General features: G+C 46.4%; 1 protein-coding gene across 1 annotated transcript; it reads left to right on the forward strand.

Moving 5' to 3' along the window:
- The first annotated feature begins 8,496 nt into the window (after positions 1 to 8,496).
- C9H6orf62 (chromosome 9 C6orf62 homolog) lies at positions 8,497 to 15,312 on the forward strand. Its single transcript, XM_077353005.1, has 5 exons — positions 8,497 to 10,747; positions 11,281 to 11,457; positions 12,965 to 13,090; positions 13,395 to 13,529; positions 14,047 to 15,312. Exons 1-5 carry the CDS (start codon positions 10,619 to 10,621, stop codon positions 14,170 to 14,172), a joined length of 693 nt encoding a protein of 230 aa, XP_077209120.1. The 5' UTR covers positions 8,497 to 10,618; the 3' UTR covers positions 14,173 to 15,312.
- Positions 15,313 to 15,550: the final 238 nt, after the last annotated feature.

A 15,550-nucleotide genomic window follows, 5' to 3' on the forward strand; every position in this document is an offset into this window, starting at 1 on the left:
CCGCGACGACCTATTCGCCCGCCGAAGAAACCCTCCAGCCAATCGCGGGTTGGTGGGTGGGGCCTCCGCGTCGAGCTTTCTCCCGTCTCCTCGCCCCGCCCTTCCGTGTTGAACGGCGATGTCTTCCCGCCAGAGAACTCTTGATAGGCGTGCTGATTGGTTGCTGGTGGGAAGGCGGGGCGAGGGACTAGGATCTGGGGAACTCCGGCGAGAGTTCGCGCTCTGCTCTCGTAAGTTACCGTGGTGGCCAAAGTGTGGCTGTCCAGATGGCCATGAACTACAATTCCCATGAGCCCCTGTAATCGGCGCCCTAGTCCTCTCTCTCCAAGGGATGCCAGTCTCCTGGGGATCTCCGCGGGATTGCAGGTCAGCTCCCGACTGAAGAGATCAGTTCTCCTGGAGAAAATGGATGCTTTAGAGGGTGGACTCTGTTGTATTTTACACTAAGGTCCCTTCCTGCCCACTTGCGGCTCCACCCCCGAAGTCTCCAGGTATTTCTCAATGCAGAGTTGGCAACCCGACTCTCAACCTCAGTGACCTTGCTTAAAGAGATGTTATGATTAAATAAACAGTTAAATCCTAACCCCAGCTGTCTAACATTCAAAGCATTGGGCATTTGGGTTAACAAAAGTTAGGTTTCTAAACCTGCAGTTAGTTAATTATGGTTTTTTTTGGGGGGAGGGCAGTGAGGAGGAGAGGGAATAACCAATGTTAGTTTTCATTTGTACATCAGAACTACTAACTAACTTTAGTTTCTAAAGATCCTTTAAACATCTGTAGCATGAAAAGGAGGGCAGGCATAAGACTCTGACAGCAAGCTGTATTCCTGTACAATTTAACAGTTATCTTTCCCTAAAGACCCATGCATGGGCAAGTTTCCATAGCAGTGGGAAGCCTGAACAAGATACACAGTGGCTGCTCCCACACATCTGTCATGCTTTACTGTGGCTTCTTAACAGTAATGATCTTTTTGACTGCAGTTAACACAGCATCATGATTCCTTCTGGCTTCCCCCCCCCCCCCCCCATTTCTGGGATCTTTCAGAAACTTGTTTGGGGATGAATTTCCTCCTCTATTACACAGGGAACAATAATTGGGTAGAGGGTGGGCAGTAAATTAATGTACAGCATAATGAAGATGCCCAACTGATTCTAGAACCAGACCACCCCCCAAAAAATCAGTTGAATGTATAAGGTTGTCACATTTGTTTGCATGACTTTTCGGGGGGCAAAGGAAATAAATAGGTCAAGATGAAAATTAACTGGCAGATGTATTCTTAACTGTGGAAGGATATATCTTCCTGTTGATCTCCATGCTTGGCATATTTATTGCCTTCACTATATGCTGTTCAGTTATGCACACTGAAGATTTTGCATATTCTAATGAGTCTTTATGGTGCTACTAGCCTCTTGCACTGTTCTGCAACTGAAGTAATAAGATAACTTTAATGTAATACCCTGAGTTTCTGTTTGTTTTTTTTTCTTTTAAACTGGCCAGGTGTGCAATAATAATGGAGCCGCTCCTTAACTTAATGGACAGGTTTTACTATTAGGCACTATTATACTTCAGATGTTAATTTCTTCCAGTTGGGAGGAACTGTAAAGAATCCTTTACATTTGTCCAAAATAACTTCCCTTATGCCATTTAGAAACTCATTTATGAAAAAAACCTTAGGTATCGTTAATACCAGGAATCCAACGGAAAAGCTTCAAGTTACACTATGCTGAACACAAAAGGCTTTGATGTGTATAAAAACATGTTGCGACATTGGGCTTCATTGAAACATTTTGCCAATCTCAATATTGCTTTTTCTCCCATTCTGTATTATCAGAAAGGGCTTCAGATTCTTGATTTGTTTCCAAACAAATCAGTACATGTAGCGGTCTGGCTGTTTACACTTCAACATAGGCCTAGACAAAAAAGTTAGGTTTCTCACTGAGTTCAACAAGGGTTACCAGAAGTCCTTTTGTGGGGGGAGTCTGTCCTCTTTTGTTGTGGTTAAGAGTGGTGGCCTCTAATATGGAGAACTGGGCTTGATTCTCACTCTTCCACATGCAGCCAGCTGGGTGACCTTAGGCCAATCCCAGTTCTCGTAGAGCTTTCTTAGCCTCACCTATCTCACAGGGTGTCTGTGGTTGGGAGAGCAAGGGGAGGTGCTTTGAGTCTCCTTCGGGTAGTAAAAAGCGGGGTACTAAAGTAGTTAGGCCAGATGTCCTCTTTTTTGCTTTTCAAAATATGGTAACCCTGGGGCTGCCAGCTCTGGGTTGGGAAATATCTGGATATTTGGGGGGTGAAGGAATTTCAATGGGGTATAATGCCATACAGTCCACTTTCCACAGTGGCCTTTTGCTCCAGCTGTCATGTGGAGATAAGTTATAAGAGTAGGATATCTCCAGCCACAACCTGAAGACTGATCAGATAAGAAAACAAGCCAGTAAGGCGATTATGTAAAAACCAAGAATATTCTTTATTCAAACCAAATAATGCCAAATGCCCAAATGAGACCTAGTATGCACAACTCATTTTTGAGGAAAACATCTTCATCAGTGGCTACAATATCTAAATTCAAATATAAAAATTCCATTATACAATGTATATTTTCTGAAGCAAATAGAAACAGAATGTCCATTTCAATACACGGCTTGTACTTTTAGTCAAAGTATCCTCATAGAAATTATTTTCTATATATTTGTAGTACAGTCTACCAGTATAGTGATCATGACATACATGAGACCAGGATAACTCATAACATAATCAACAAATAAATTATATAATAACATATACTATACCTTTAAAGTATCCAATAAACTATCGGTTCATCAATTCAAAACACATTTTTTTTCAAAATTTCAAAATATTTATGTGGGATCAATATGGCAACCACTTACCTTCAGTTCAGATCCACAGTTAAAAAAAAATTAAATGCAAAAGGAACACCTTTATTGGCTAGAATGTATGCTCAATTGATTTTTTTAAAGGCTTGAGATAGTTCACAAAGTAAAAATAACTGAATAAAGTCATAAAAATAACACATAAGACATTAGGAATAATGAAACCAGTCATTAAAACAAGCAAGGGGCATTCCCAGTGCTATTTGGAGCAGAGTTACACCCTTAGAAGGGTCTAAAGGTACTTAAAATGGCACTGTAAAACATTCAGGAGAATTTTTTTTCTTCTCCTTTATATCTGATGTTTGTGCCAATTCACTGTGAGGGAGATTGTGATGGAACATGTAAGATCTGCGGTAGGCCTGATTCAGCAGCATGTATGAAGAATATCCTACAGTGGTCATCTGAGAAGATGTGTAATTAGCATATTTAGATCAGGAACTTCCTGGTGTTTTTCAAATGATCTCCTTCTGACTTCCTGCCCCTTTAAGCACACTTCTCTGTTTGCTTTTGGATGAAGAACTGTTTTTTTATGTCCTGCTTTTCACAATGTGAACAAATCCCAAAGTGGCTTACAAACAGCTTTCCTTTCCTCTGACCGCAACAAACATCATGTAAAGTAGGTGGGGATGAGAGAGCTCTGAGAAAACTGTGACTGGACCAAGGTTACCCAGAAGGCTGCAGGAAGAGGAGTAGGGAATGAAACCGTTCTCCAGATTAGAGCTCATGGCTCTTAGCCTCTAAACCGTACTTGCTTTTAAAAACAGCAGTCAGGATTCTCTGTCTTCTTTTTTTGCAGTTATTTCTCTTCTCAATAAAAACATTTATTCTTTAAGCACCTTGTGCCATCTTTCCTTACATATTTTAAACTGCCAACAGGGTTCTGGGCCCAGCATGAGCATTCGGACTGTAAAATAGAAGATAATTCATTGGGCAAAGAAGAAGAAACAGAAAACAGCAGTTTCCTGCACCATTCAGCATAACTACTTACAGACCGAAGGCAACAACCTAATTTGGAAAAGTCCGGGGTAGCACAAATCACCTGGCAGGCTGGCTAATGCTGGAAACTTGCACCATGCACAGACCTGTTGGGATGTTAGCTCAAAGCATTTGAACACTGAAAACTCAAGGCAAATCCTTAGACCTGTAATGAAGGAAAGAACCACTACCACCCTTCTCTCATTTTGCTAAGTAAATCTGCTTCAGATTGCTCCTAATGATTTAATAGTTTAGGTCTACTGACGTTTTGGGAAGCGAGTTATACAGTTAATGACTCATCCTGCATTCAATGCTCATTTGGAACCTTCCTCCACCTGGCTATAAACTCTGAAGCTTTGAGTGGTCAGTCATTTGAGGAAGTCAACCACCTCCCCATTTCCACTAGAGGGCAATATAACATTAAATACAAGCAATATTACATTGTTCTTGTGGAAAATTTCTTGTTCTTGTGGAAAATTTGTTGTGCTTATAGAATAGTGGCTGTTCTTCTGTAGGCCTGAAATAGTAGCAAAATCAAGTCTTGTCCACAACAGATTTTCAATTTTTGTTGCTTATATCCTGCTTTTTATTTATTTAGATTTATATACCGCCTTCCCCGAAGGCTCAGGGCAGTTTACATTAAAACTAGTCAACGATACGTGAAACAGTCTTCGTTAAAACATACAGTAATTAATAACAGTGGTTGTAACCATATAACAGAATAATGTAACAGTATAATATACAAGAGCCTCTTGTGGACAAGAGCCTCTTGTGGCGCAGAGTGGTAAGGCAGCCGCCTGAAAGCTTTGCCCATGAGGTTGGGAGTTCAATCCCAGCAGCCGGCTCAAGGTTGACTCAGCCTTCCATCCTTCCGAGGTCGGTAAAATGAGTACCCAGCTTGCTGGGGGGTAAACGGTAATGACTGGGGAAGGCACTGGCAAACCACCCCGTATTGAGTCTGCCATGAAAACGCTAGAGGGCGTCACCCCAAGGGTCAGACATGACTCGGTGCTTGCACAGGGGATACCTTTACCTTTACCTTTATAACAATATAATAAAATAATATAACGATGGAACAGTGCAATGCCACAACAGGTCCAGAGCGCTCTGGTGGAGTTCTGGGAGGAAGGGGGGGAGAGCGGGAGGAGCTGGGGCCCTTCATTCGCTGCTTTTGGTTTACTGTGTCAGTTTTAAACCTCGGAATCACGGGGAACACGTGCCGGGAGAGCTAAGCGCATTTAGCTGAGACGAGTGAAGCACACCCGCCATTTTCAGTCGCCCTCCGCAGCTTTTAATGTGTGCGCCTCGGGTAGCGCGCACCACCGCTCTCATTGCAGGGGTCAGTCGAAAGCACGAAGCAAAGGCAGCCCCGCGCCCGGCCGCTTAAGGGCGGTGAGGCGTGGTGTGACGTCAGAGGGGGCGGAGACGGCCTGCGCCTTTGGGCGGAACTCGGCGTCCTTCCGGGGAAAGGCGCGTGCGCAATTCTTGGCGTTGCAAGCCCGCACGCTTTATCCCAGGAAAAAGGAGACGGATGCGTCATGACGGGAGGGGCCGGAGATGCACTCCGGCAAAGGCGAGGGGAGCCCGGGTTGGGGGTTCGCAGATGCGGGGACAGGAGTCGTGCTCTTGCAGAAGGACCAGAAGCACAGAGCGTTGCTTGTATGCCTGCCTCTTCTTGATAAGACATCTCCCCCCCATGTCTGAACAGCTGCAGGATAGAAATTCAACAGGTGCAGCAGCATGGTCGACAGGTCTGAGAAAAGTACAGAACTTCGGGGGAGGGAGGAAGCAGGTCAGGTCTACTGACATCCCCGTGCATATAGACCAGGTGGGCAGGCGGCTTGGTGCGAAGCGGCAGAACAAAGTGTGGTACCATAGGGTGCATGCACATGGAAGCTCACACCTTGAATGCAACTTGGTCGGCCTGAAAGGTGCCCCTGGACTCAGACTTATTACTCGTGTACCGTATCGCATGGCCCCGGCTCCTTAAACGCTAGAGGGGCCGCTGAAAGCGCCTCCCGTCGCCTTGAAATGAGTACGGGCGTCGTTCCGCCACGCAGGAGCCCTTGTCCGCAGGAAACAAACCCTACCTAACTCTCTGGCGTTTCTGGTAAGGAAACCAGATGCGTTGCTGCTTTGGAAACAGCGCCGCTTTCCAGGGCGTCCGCCATCGTGTGTGGCTGGCTGGCTGGCTGGCTGACCGACCAAGCAAGCCAGCCCCCCTCGGGCAAGCCAGGTGATAAACGCGCCCTTGCTTTCCAGGCACGCTGCCGCACAAAGGTTGCGAAGGCGGCGGGGAGGGCGAGACGCGCAGTAGCTTCGCCGCCTCTCGGGACAAATGGGCCGCAGGCAGGCAGAAGCCACGCGCCGGTGTCCTTTGCGCCACCTCGTCGGCTCTATCAAGAGCGCCAAGCGCGCTCCCTTTGTCTCCCTGCCGGCCGCTCTCAACCCAGAAACGGGCCTTTTGCAAAACAAGAGTTGGTCCGTCCTCCCCCCCGCCCCGGTGTTTAGTTCAAGCCCTCGCCCCCCCTTCCTGTGCAATGCAACTCACGCAATAGCAATGCAATCGCAATTCAAAGCAAAACAAAGGGCTTAAAAAAAACAAACATGAAACCAGCAGTGAGCGACGGGGAGGGGGGAGGGGGACATTTCACTTGCATAACTTGGTGCTGGAAGGAGGCGGTCCCTGATGGCGCATTTTTCCGGAAGTATTTTTTTTAAAGAACACGGAACAGAAATAAGCAAAAAACAGCTGGGTCGGTGGCTCAGTTACTTCCATCTCATCCTCCCCCTTTAGCTTTCCTAGTCCTTCCTCGCCCTCTCCCCATCTAGCTAGATTCAGGCAGGTCACTCTGTTGGTCTGAAGCAGCAAAGTCCTGCAGCACCTTCAAGACCGACCAAGTCGTATTCATGGTAGAAGCTTTCCTGTGCAGGCACACTTCTTTGGTGGCACCGAAATGGACGTTGGCAGGGCTTAAGTAGAGGTACCTTTAAGTAGAGGTACCCTAATTCAGCAAATTAGCAGAAGCATCATAAAGGTTGATTGACAGATGCCAGGACTAAAGCAGGCTTGAGTAGAGGGGGATGGAGCGCACGAACAGGGTCTGCCAATTACGCTTAGCAACCCACTGTTCAGAAGATCCAGCAGTCGGGATCTAGCTGTGCATTGGCGATTACAGTTCAGGATTGTGACCCTGCCTCAGACTTCAAGCTCAGTCAGCAGAACTACAGACACAACAAGCATCCTTCTTGCAGGCCCTGCAGAATTGTTTTAGCTCCAGCAGGGTCCCTGATGTTGTCTGGGAGTTTGTTCTACCTGGTGGGGGCCAGAACCAAGAAAGGCGTAACTGTAGTCCTTGACAGACAAGTTCCCCTGGGGCCAGGGATCACCAGTTTGTTGGTTTTGGAGCGTAAAGCTCTTTGGGGGGCACAGGTAGCGAGGCAGTTCGCAGATACTCACGGTCCAGACATCATATGGTCTTGAAGGTGATAACAGAGCCTGATCCAGTAGTCAACTGGTAACCAGTGCAGCTGTTGGAGTGTGGGCCTTCCAAGGTGTTCCAGTAAAAACTCTGGCTGCTGCATTCCATGTACTACAATTACCATGATCCCCTGTCAGCATGGATATATGGAGAGCCACAGTTTGGCCACCCTTATTCCAGTCATCTTGGTGGAGTTGCAAGAGCTGTGGCCTCTAATCTGGAGAGCCAGGTTCGATTCCCCATTCTTCCACATGCAGCCAGCTGGGTGACTTTGGGCTCATCACAATCCTGACAGCAATTCTGTCAGAGTTCTCTCAGCCACATCTGTCTCACAGGGAGTCTGTTGGGAAGGCAATTGTAAGCCACTTTGAGAAAAGTGGAGTATTTATTTATTTATTATAATTATAATTATATACCGCTCTCCCTGAAGGCTCGGGGTGGTTTACATAAAACAGGAACAATACAGATAACTGTTTATAATAAAAATATAGTGATAACAATAGACAACATTATAGAATGGTAGAACACTGGGGAGAACATTAAATCCACTCGTACTGGAAGACCCAGTGGGTTGGGTGGATCTGCAGTGATTGTTATAGGAGGGAGGCTGAGGTGCAAAGGGAAGCAGTGGTTCACGTCACTCTTAACCAAATGCCTGGTGGAGGAGCTCCCTTTTGCACACCCTGCGCAACAGTTTGAGCTTGAGCATAATACTTGAGCACCGCCAACGTCCCATTTCAGCGTATCTGAAAAAGCATGACTGCACCCTTGACCAAAACACGTTGGAAAATGCACTTTCAGCATACTTCAGAAGAAGACTTCCTGGTTTTGCTCAGGAAAAGCACATTGAAAGAGCAGTAGCCAAGGTTGGCATCCAATGGCTCCTTTAAGACCAACAAAGATTAATCCAGGGCGTGAGATTTCGAGTGCATGCTCAGGCCTTGAATTAATCTTGGTTGGTCTTAAAAGCCCCCCTGATCAACACTTCTGTCCGCGTGAATCTATCGCTATCCAAGGCGTGCAGGAGAATGAGCCACTGCAGGTCTTAAAGGGGCCACCGGACTCGGGTTTTTGTCGCCCCCCGCCGATGCACGACACAGTTGGTACAGTCGACCTCACTGCGCTTGCGCAGCGGGTCAGGGGCGGGGCCTCCGGGTGTGTGTGCGTGTGACTCAGGCGAGCGGGAGAGGCGCCGGCTGCCATTTTGAGGGGGGTTCCGAGCGAGTGCCGCTTCGCCCAGGCCCGAGAGACTCGCCGGCTCGACCACCCTTCGCCTGAGGGGACGGCAGGGGGGCTCCGCTCGCTCTCTTGCCCCGCGTGAGAGGAGCCCGGTAGCGCAGGGAACGCCCGCCCGTCCGCTCGGCCTCGCCGCCGCCTTCGTCTTCGCTTCCTCCTCTTCTTCCTCTTCCTCCTCCTCGTTCCTCCGCCGCCGCCGCCGCCACCATTTGGGCTCCCCCGGCGGCTCCGGGGCGCCGAGCGTAGGCGATGGGGACCAGGCTGCTGGGGCTGAGCAGCGGCAGAGCGGGCGGCCCGGTCGCGGTGAGCAGCGCAGCGGGGATGGGGGAGCTGGGCGGCTTCTTGGTGGCCTTCTCTTGACATGGCTCCTGCCTGGGCTGCTAGCAGCGCCGCCGCCGCCGCCGCCACTGCTCCGCCCGCGCCCGCCGGCTGCGGGTAGCCGCTCCGTCCGCCCGCCCGTGCCAAGCCACACCGCCGCCCGGCCCGCGCCTGCCGCCCGAGCCGAAAGGACGGCGAGGAGAGCCGCGCTTCTGGTGCGGAAGGGGGAGCCTGAAGGAGGGAGGGAGAAGGTAGGGAGGAGGGGACCCTTCCCGCGCCCCGGCCGGACGACCGCTCATCCAGGCAGCGCGGACGCGGCTTCACCTCTTTGGGAGCTTCCCGGTTTTTAAGCCCCAGGGCGTGCCCCTCGAAAACATATCCCCCCCTCCCCCCGGAAAAATTTGAGTCAGTCAAATTTGCAAACGGAGGGGGAGCAAACTTTTGCAAACTTGTCAACTTTTCCTCCGAACTGAAATTGATCGGTGCGGATTTTGCTAATTTTTTTTGTAAAAAAAAAAAAAATCCGGGGAGGGTGGGGGCAACCCAAACTTTCCCCTCCGCCATGAACGCAAGCGAGTGAGTTGCGGGCTGCCCGCCCTAGTGGCCCCGCTGTGCTGAACACAGGCTCGGTGGAGAACAGCCCCTTCCCCGGAAGGCGCGCTCAGCCATGCCCAGCCCCAGTTAAAGCGCGCTCCTTGGCAGGCCGGGGCGGAACGAGGAGGAGGAGGAGGAGGAAGAAGAAGACGACGACGGTTTTGGCCCTTTTCGGTGGAAGAGAGCACGCGAGAGAGAAAGCGGGCGATTGGGGGATGTAGGTCTCTCTCCCTGCCGTAGGGGAGCGCTAGATCCAGAGATCGCCTCGCGGTCAGAGCCTTTAGGCCGGAGACTGCCCCTGGGCTGCCCTCCCCTTCCTTATCAATGGCCATCATGATTCCTCTTCTCTCGAACAGACGCGGCCTTCGGGCGACCTTGTGCCTGATGAGTAGGATGAAGTTAGAAACGACTCTGTTTTCCAAACTCCTTGCTTCTCTGCGAACCAGCACCCTGTTGTCTGTGGTTGATGATTTTGTTGTTGGTAGGGAAACTTGTTACCTCCCGGGACATCCGCTCCTCTTCTGCATTCCCTCCTCCTTTGCTTTCTACCAAGTGTAATAATTCTTAACAATAAAAGCCAGGCAGTATAGCAATAGCAAAAAGGAAGAAAAATATCTTGAGAATAATCAGCAGAGTCATGGATCTGGGTGGGATAGAACACTGTCTTTAATTTGTTTTTTGCTGTTTGGGTTTCTTTTTTTTGTAGCAAAAAACATACACATGCCCAAATGGATTGGGTCTGTGCCCATTATTGTTTTTTGTTATACACACAAAAATTGTGATAAGATTTTTTTCCCATTCTTGCCCACTTACTCCTGTGGTTTAAACTGTGTATATCAGTGCATTTTCTTCAAACTTGTTTGGGTTTTTGATAATACCGTGCAAGGTCTCCTTGTCCAACCATGGTTGGACTACTTATTTTGTTTTATGACCCCTCTTATAAGACAGTCTCATAAAACAGTTGCCTGAGGTGTATTTTTTTGGGTTATGCCCATGTTTTATTGATTCAGTGGTATTAGCAGGAATGAAATGACTTGTTTCTGTTGTACTTGAGTCTTGTGAAAAAAGGGCCCATAGTTTAGTGACGGTTTCCAAAGGCTTTAGTACCATCTGTATTACAAAATGGGGGACCCAAACTCCCGAAAGAAACAAGCTCTGAACAGACTTCGTGCTCAGCTTAAAAAGAAAAAAGAATCTCTAGCTGACCAGTTTGATTTCAAGATGTATATTGCCTTTGTATTCAAAGACAAGGTAACTTCATCTCTTATTCTATACATTTTTTTTGTGTTGTGAAAAATTAATATTAGTTTGGCTTTGCTTTCATTGATCGATCTTATACTGAAGGATCGATTTTGTTTACATATTTAATACTAACCTCAAGTTCTAATTTAGTAGCAGAAGTCTGTTTTTAGATATTTATTTGCTATGAGATTTAATGTAGAGCGTTGTGTAATGTAATGCACTGTGGCTGAGCTCATATCCAGGCATATCCCATATTGGAATTCAGAGAAAATCCCAGCTGAAGTACAGTACTTTTCCCCCCATTGTTGATTTAATGGGTGATACTTAGGCGTATGCTTCAGCATCTTCCATTGAAGTCAACAAAACTTGAGAACAAAATGCTGGCTTGATTTCTAAGCTCAGTTCTGGAAGTCTTCTAGTTCTAGTGTGGGAAATGGCATATGTTCCGCCTTACATTGTTCAAAATGTCAAGCATAGCGTTATAGATTGTTCGGCAATTTATGAAACATAAGATGCTTACTTTACTTGCTTTCTTTGGGTAGAGGAAAAAGTCAGCGCTCTTTGAAGTGTCTGAAGTGATACCAGTCATGACCAATAATTATGAAGAAAATATCCTGAAAGGTGTGCGGGATTCCAGCTATTCCTTGGAGAGTTCCATAGAGCTTCTACAAAAGGATGTAGTACAGCTGCATGCACCCCGCTACCAGTCTATGCGCAGGGTAAAAAAACTCTTCTATTTCTGTTCATTTTTTTTCTTGCAATTGTTCATTCTTGGTTCTGGTTGGGCTTTATATCAAAGAACTAGACTTTCAGCAGATCGCAAAGGGTTCTGAGTGCTTATTGATTTTCAGAGGGTTCACAGCGTAGCATAGCATAGATAACCCATTTTTGAAAATGTATTTTGGGTCATGCCTCTAGAGACGGAAATTATTGTCCTTAGTCTTTTAAAAATGTATCTTCTGACACTGTCATCTGATGCAGTGGTCCCCAACCTCCGGTCCGGGGACCGGGACCGATCCGCAGAACAGTTGGCACCGGGCAGTGGCTCCTCCTTGTCCTCCTCCCCGGCTGGTGCCTCGGGGGCTGCCCTGCCACTCTGCCGCCAGCTCACCTTTAATGCTCTCCAGTGGCCAACTTGCCTGGGGCTCCCCCTCGGCATGGCACTGCGCAGCTGCTGCTGGTAGCGCCCCCAGTGGGCGGCGGGAAGTCAGGGGCGCCAGCAGGAAAACATGTGGAGCAGGGGCTCAGGCGGCGGCAGCAACGTCCCTCGGCAAAAGACTACCCCCCCCCCCCCGGACTTCAGTAAAATTGTCAATCGTTGACCGGTTCCCGGTGATAAAAAGGTTGGGGACCACTGATCTTATGTATACCAAGCCAGGCTGGATTCTGGAGTTTTTTTGGTGGGGAGGGAATCAATTGGGCATGAAATTGGGGCCACCGTGGGTAGGCAGGTAGTTGTGAGTTCCTGCATTGTGCAAGGAGGTGGACGGGGTAGTCAATCTGCGGTCCTCCAGATGTCCATGGACTACAATTCCCATGAGCCTCTGCCAGCAAATGCTGGCAGGGGCTCATGGGAATTGTAGTCCATTGACATCTGGAGGACCACAGGTTGACTACCCCTGGACTAGATGACTCTGGAGGTACCTTCCAACTCTTGGGATTCTATAATAAAATGTTAGGGGCAAGTATTGTAATGCTGAAAGAAGTTGGAAAAGACCTTTTAATAAGATAATATGTTTTCATTCAGTTTTTCTAAAAACAAGCTGGGCCCTGCCTCATAAGGTGGGCTTAGTTACTTAGGAAAAATACCTTAATGAGCATAAACATTTACTTTGAATATTTCTGATAAAGGCAAATGTCCGTACAGTGATTTTTTGGGGGGGAGTGGAGTATATGTTTAAATGTAGAATGTATTATGAAATAAAATAATCGGGTAGGGAACTAGTTTCTGTAGTAGAAATCTAACTTAGAAAAGCATGCCATGTTATGGAACTTGAGAATAAAGTTAAAAGAGAAACCATAATTCAAACTGCACATATAATTTTCATAAAACACAGTAGCATATATTCTATACTTCTACTCCAAAAAGCCCACTTGGCCAAACTTTAGAATACAACTCCTTATTAGTACTCCCTGTTTCACTGCTTCTCAGCACTCAGTGAGTATATTTCTCAGACCATTGAAAGTGATTTTTTTCCAGCAACTGACATTCTTCCTTCCTTATAGGATGTGATTGGCTGTACACAGGAGATGGACTTCATACTTTGGCCTCGGAATGATATTGAGAAGATAGTCTGTCTTCTTTTTTCTAGGTGGAAGGGATCTGATGATGAGCCCTTTAGGCCTGTTCAGGTACGATGTTTGTTTGGGATAGCCTACCACAATTGATCTGTAGTAAGCAACTACCACATAATTACAATTTTAGACCAGCGGTTCACAACCTTTTTAAGGTTGCGGCCCATTGCCAAGGGGTGGGGGGAGAGGGTGACCTGCCCCCCACGCAAATGCGCGTGCACGGAACCGATGCTCATGCGCATTTGCGCATGGCGGTGGTGCAAACACGCATGCGTGGCAGTTTCGGACCCGCCTCGCATGCGCGTTTGTGCTACCAGCATGCCGGCGATCGTGCTTTGTAAAATTAATATTATTCCTACAGGCCAGGTTTGAATTTCATCATGGGGACTATGAAAAACAGTTTCTGCACGTTCTGAGCCGAAAGGACAAGACTGGAATTGTTATCAACAACCCTAACCAGTCAGTGTTTCTCTTCATTGACAGACAGCACTTGCAGGTAAAAGGGCTTAACCCAGTGAATAATTTTGCTATGGCAGAATGCTGAAATGGCCTGGATATCCAGGGGTTTTTTAAATGCATAGTATGTGCGTAGTATGTAACAGGCATAGTTAACAGTGTAGGATATGGGAATAAGTAACATGGATGTTTTTGCTTTCTCTGTTTTTTGTGAATGCAGTGAAACATTTCAGTCAGGTTTATCCCTGATCTGTATAGAACTGAAGAGTAGGGATTTGCTTGTGTGTATCACCAACATTGTCCTTTGCAGATGTGCCATTCCTGAAACTGAACAAGTCCCAGTACACACTCAGAGAAAGCAGTAGGCACAGCCTCTTTGCCAAGAAGGCAATTTCTTTATTCAGTCACCATTCACTATAGAGTGTTCCATCTTTGCTGTGATTTCCTGTTGGCAGCACCCTTTAGTTACGTGTTTCTTTTACTTCAGAAAATATGAGTAGACAGTGTTGTTTATAAAGCTACTTGGTTCTGAAATAAATGTATGTATTTCTTTCCAGACTCCAAAAAACAAAGCTACAATCTTCAAGTTATGCAGCATCTGCCTGTATCTGCCACAGGAGCAGCTCACCCACTGGGCGGTTGGTACCTTAGAGGATCACCTCCGCCCTTACATGCCAGAATAGGGCACTGGCCAGCAAAATGGGGAAGATCACAGAATGCAGGAGTGCAGTTTTCACCTCTCTCACCATTTGTTCTTTCGGAATAGAAGAAAATGGACACATGTTCAGAACACTATCCATCGTGGAACTTGATCATCCTGGATTATTTTCTTTTATCATTTGTATCTCAGAACTTTAAATTTTTTTTAGATGTTTTCTGCATGGACTTTGTGAAAGAGAATGCTCTGCATATTTCTGCATTGCATGGGCATCCTACCAAAATGTGAAACGAAGGGACTGTTATACACTGAAAGGAATGTATCTGAGAGCACAAAGTGATCATTTATGGTGGTGTTCCCATTTGTGCTGGTCACGCCCCCCAGTATCAGTATTCATAGGGTGAGAAGTGAACATAATGGTGCAAAAGCCTTATAGCTTTGCTGTTAACATGATTGTCTCAGAGCTCTGTCAGATTCATTCTGACAATAGCTCTATGGCTGTTGCAGTAGAAGGCTAAACATGGGAGAGAAATCTTACAAGGAAAAAAAAGCATCTCATTTGGTGTAGGCATTAACTGCCTCTTTTATTTTGCTTGGCCATGTTTGAGTTTACAGGCATTCTCATTTTGGATCTCTTTCCCCAGTTTGCTGTTATAACTAAACGTAGAGTGTTCTGTTGAGTTGAATACATTTTTTACAGACCTGGAGTCTGAAGTAGCCTAAAGCAGCTAAATTTAAAATAGCAGCTGCAGAAACTTGGTTGGCAGAGGATTTTTTTCCCTGAGAGTTGACTTGTAAACTTGCTGGTGAACTGTGTAGGAAATTCTGGTTTCCAAAACATTTCTTACGGAAAACCCTCTGAGGTTATTGGGGTGGGGGAGGGATGGAGTAAGATACTCTAAAGCAGTTGTGGATTTAATTGTAAAATATTGGAGTGTCAAAATTGGTTTTGACAACATATTTTGTTAAAGATTGTGCAATGAACATAAGGAAGACTACTGTATAGTTTTGGCAAAGAATGCTTTGCTTAAGGATTGAATAATTTACTGAAGTAAATCTGTATAAGCCTACTCCTTTTGGGTAAAGCTAGTGCTTATCTGCTTAAAAATCTGTATTTAGCTTTTATTTGGAATTGGGGGAAATTGGAATAAACAAATTAGGTGAACAGCGACTGTAATGCTTATTTACAAACAAGATCATTTTATTTAGAGTGCTTATTTCATTGAACAAAAAGGAAGTGGTTTGTAATAATGTCAAAATAAGAGAAAATACATAATATAAACCACTGGTTGATATATAAAAGCTATTATTTTTTCCCCTGTGTTTCTTTTAACTGCACACTGTCAGTCATGCAAGCAATAATAAGTTTACATTTATTGATGGACATGCATAGTGGCAGTAGC

The sequence above is a fragment of the Paroedura picta genome, chromosome 9, assembly GCF_049243985.1.
Source record: "Paroedura picta isolate Pp20150507F chromosome 9, Ppicta_v3.0, whole genome shotgun sequence".
Classification (NCBI taxonomy): Eukaryota; Metazoa; Chordata; class Lepidosauria; order Squamata; family Gekkonidae; genus Paroedura; species Paroedura picta.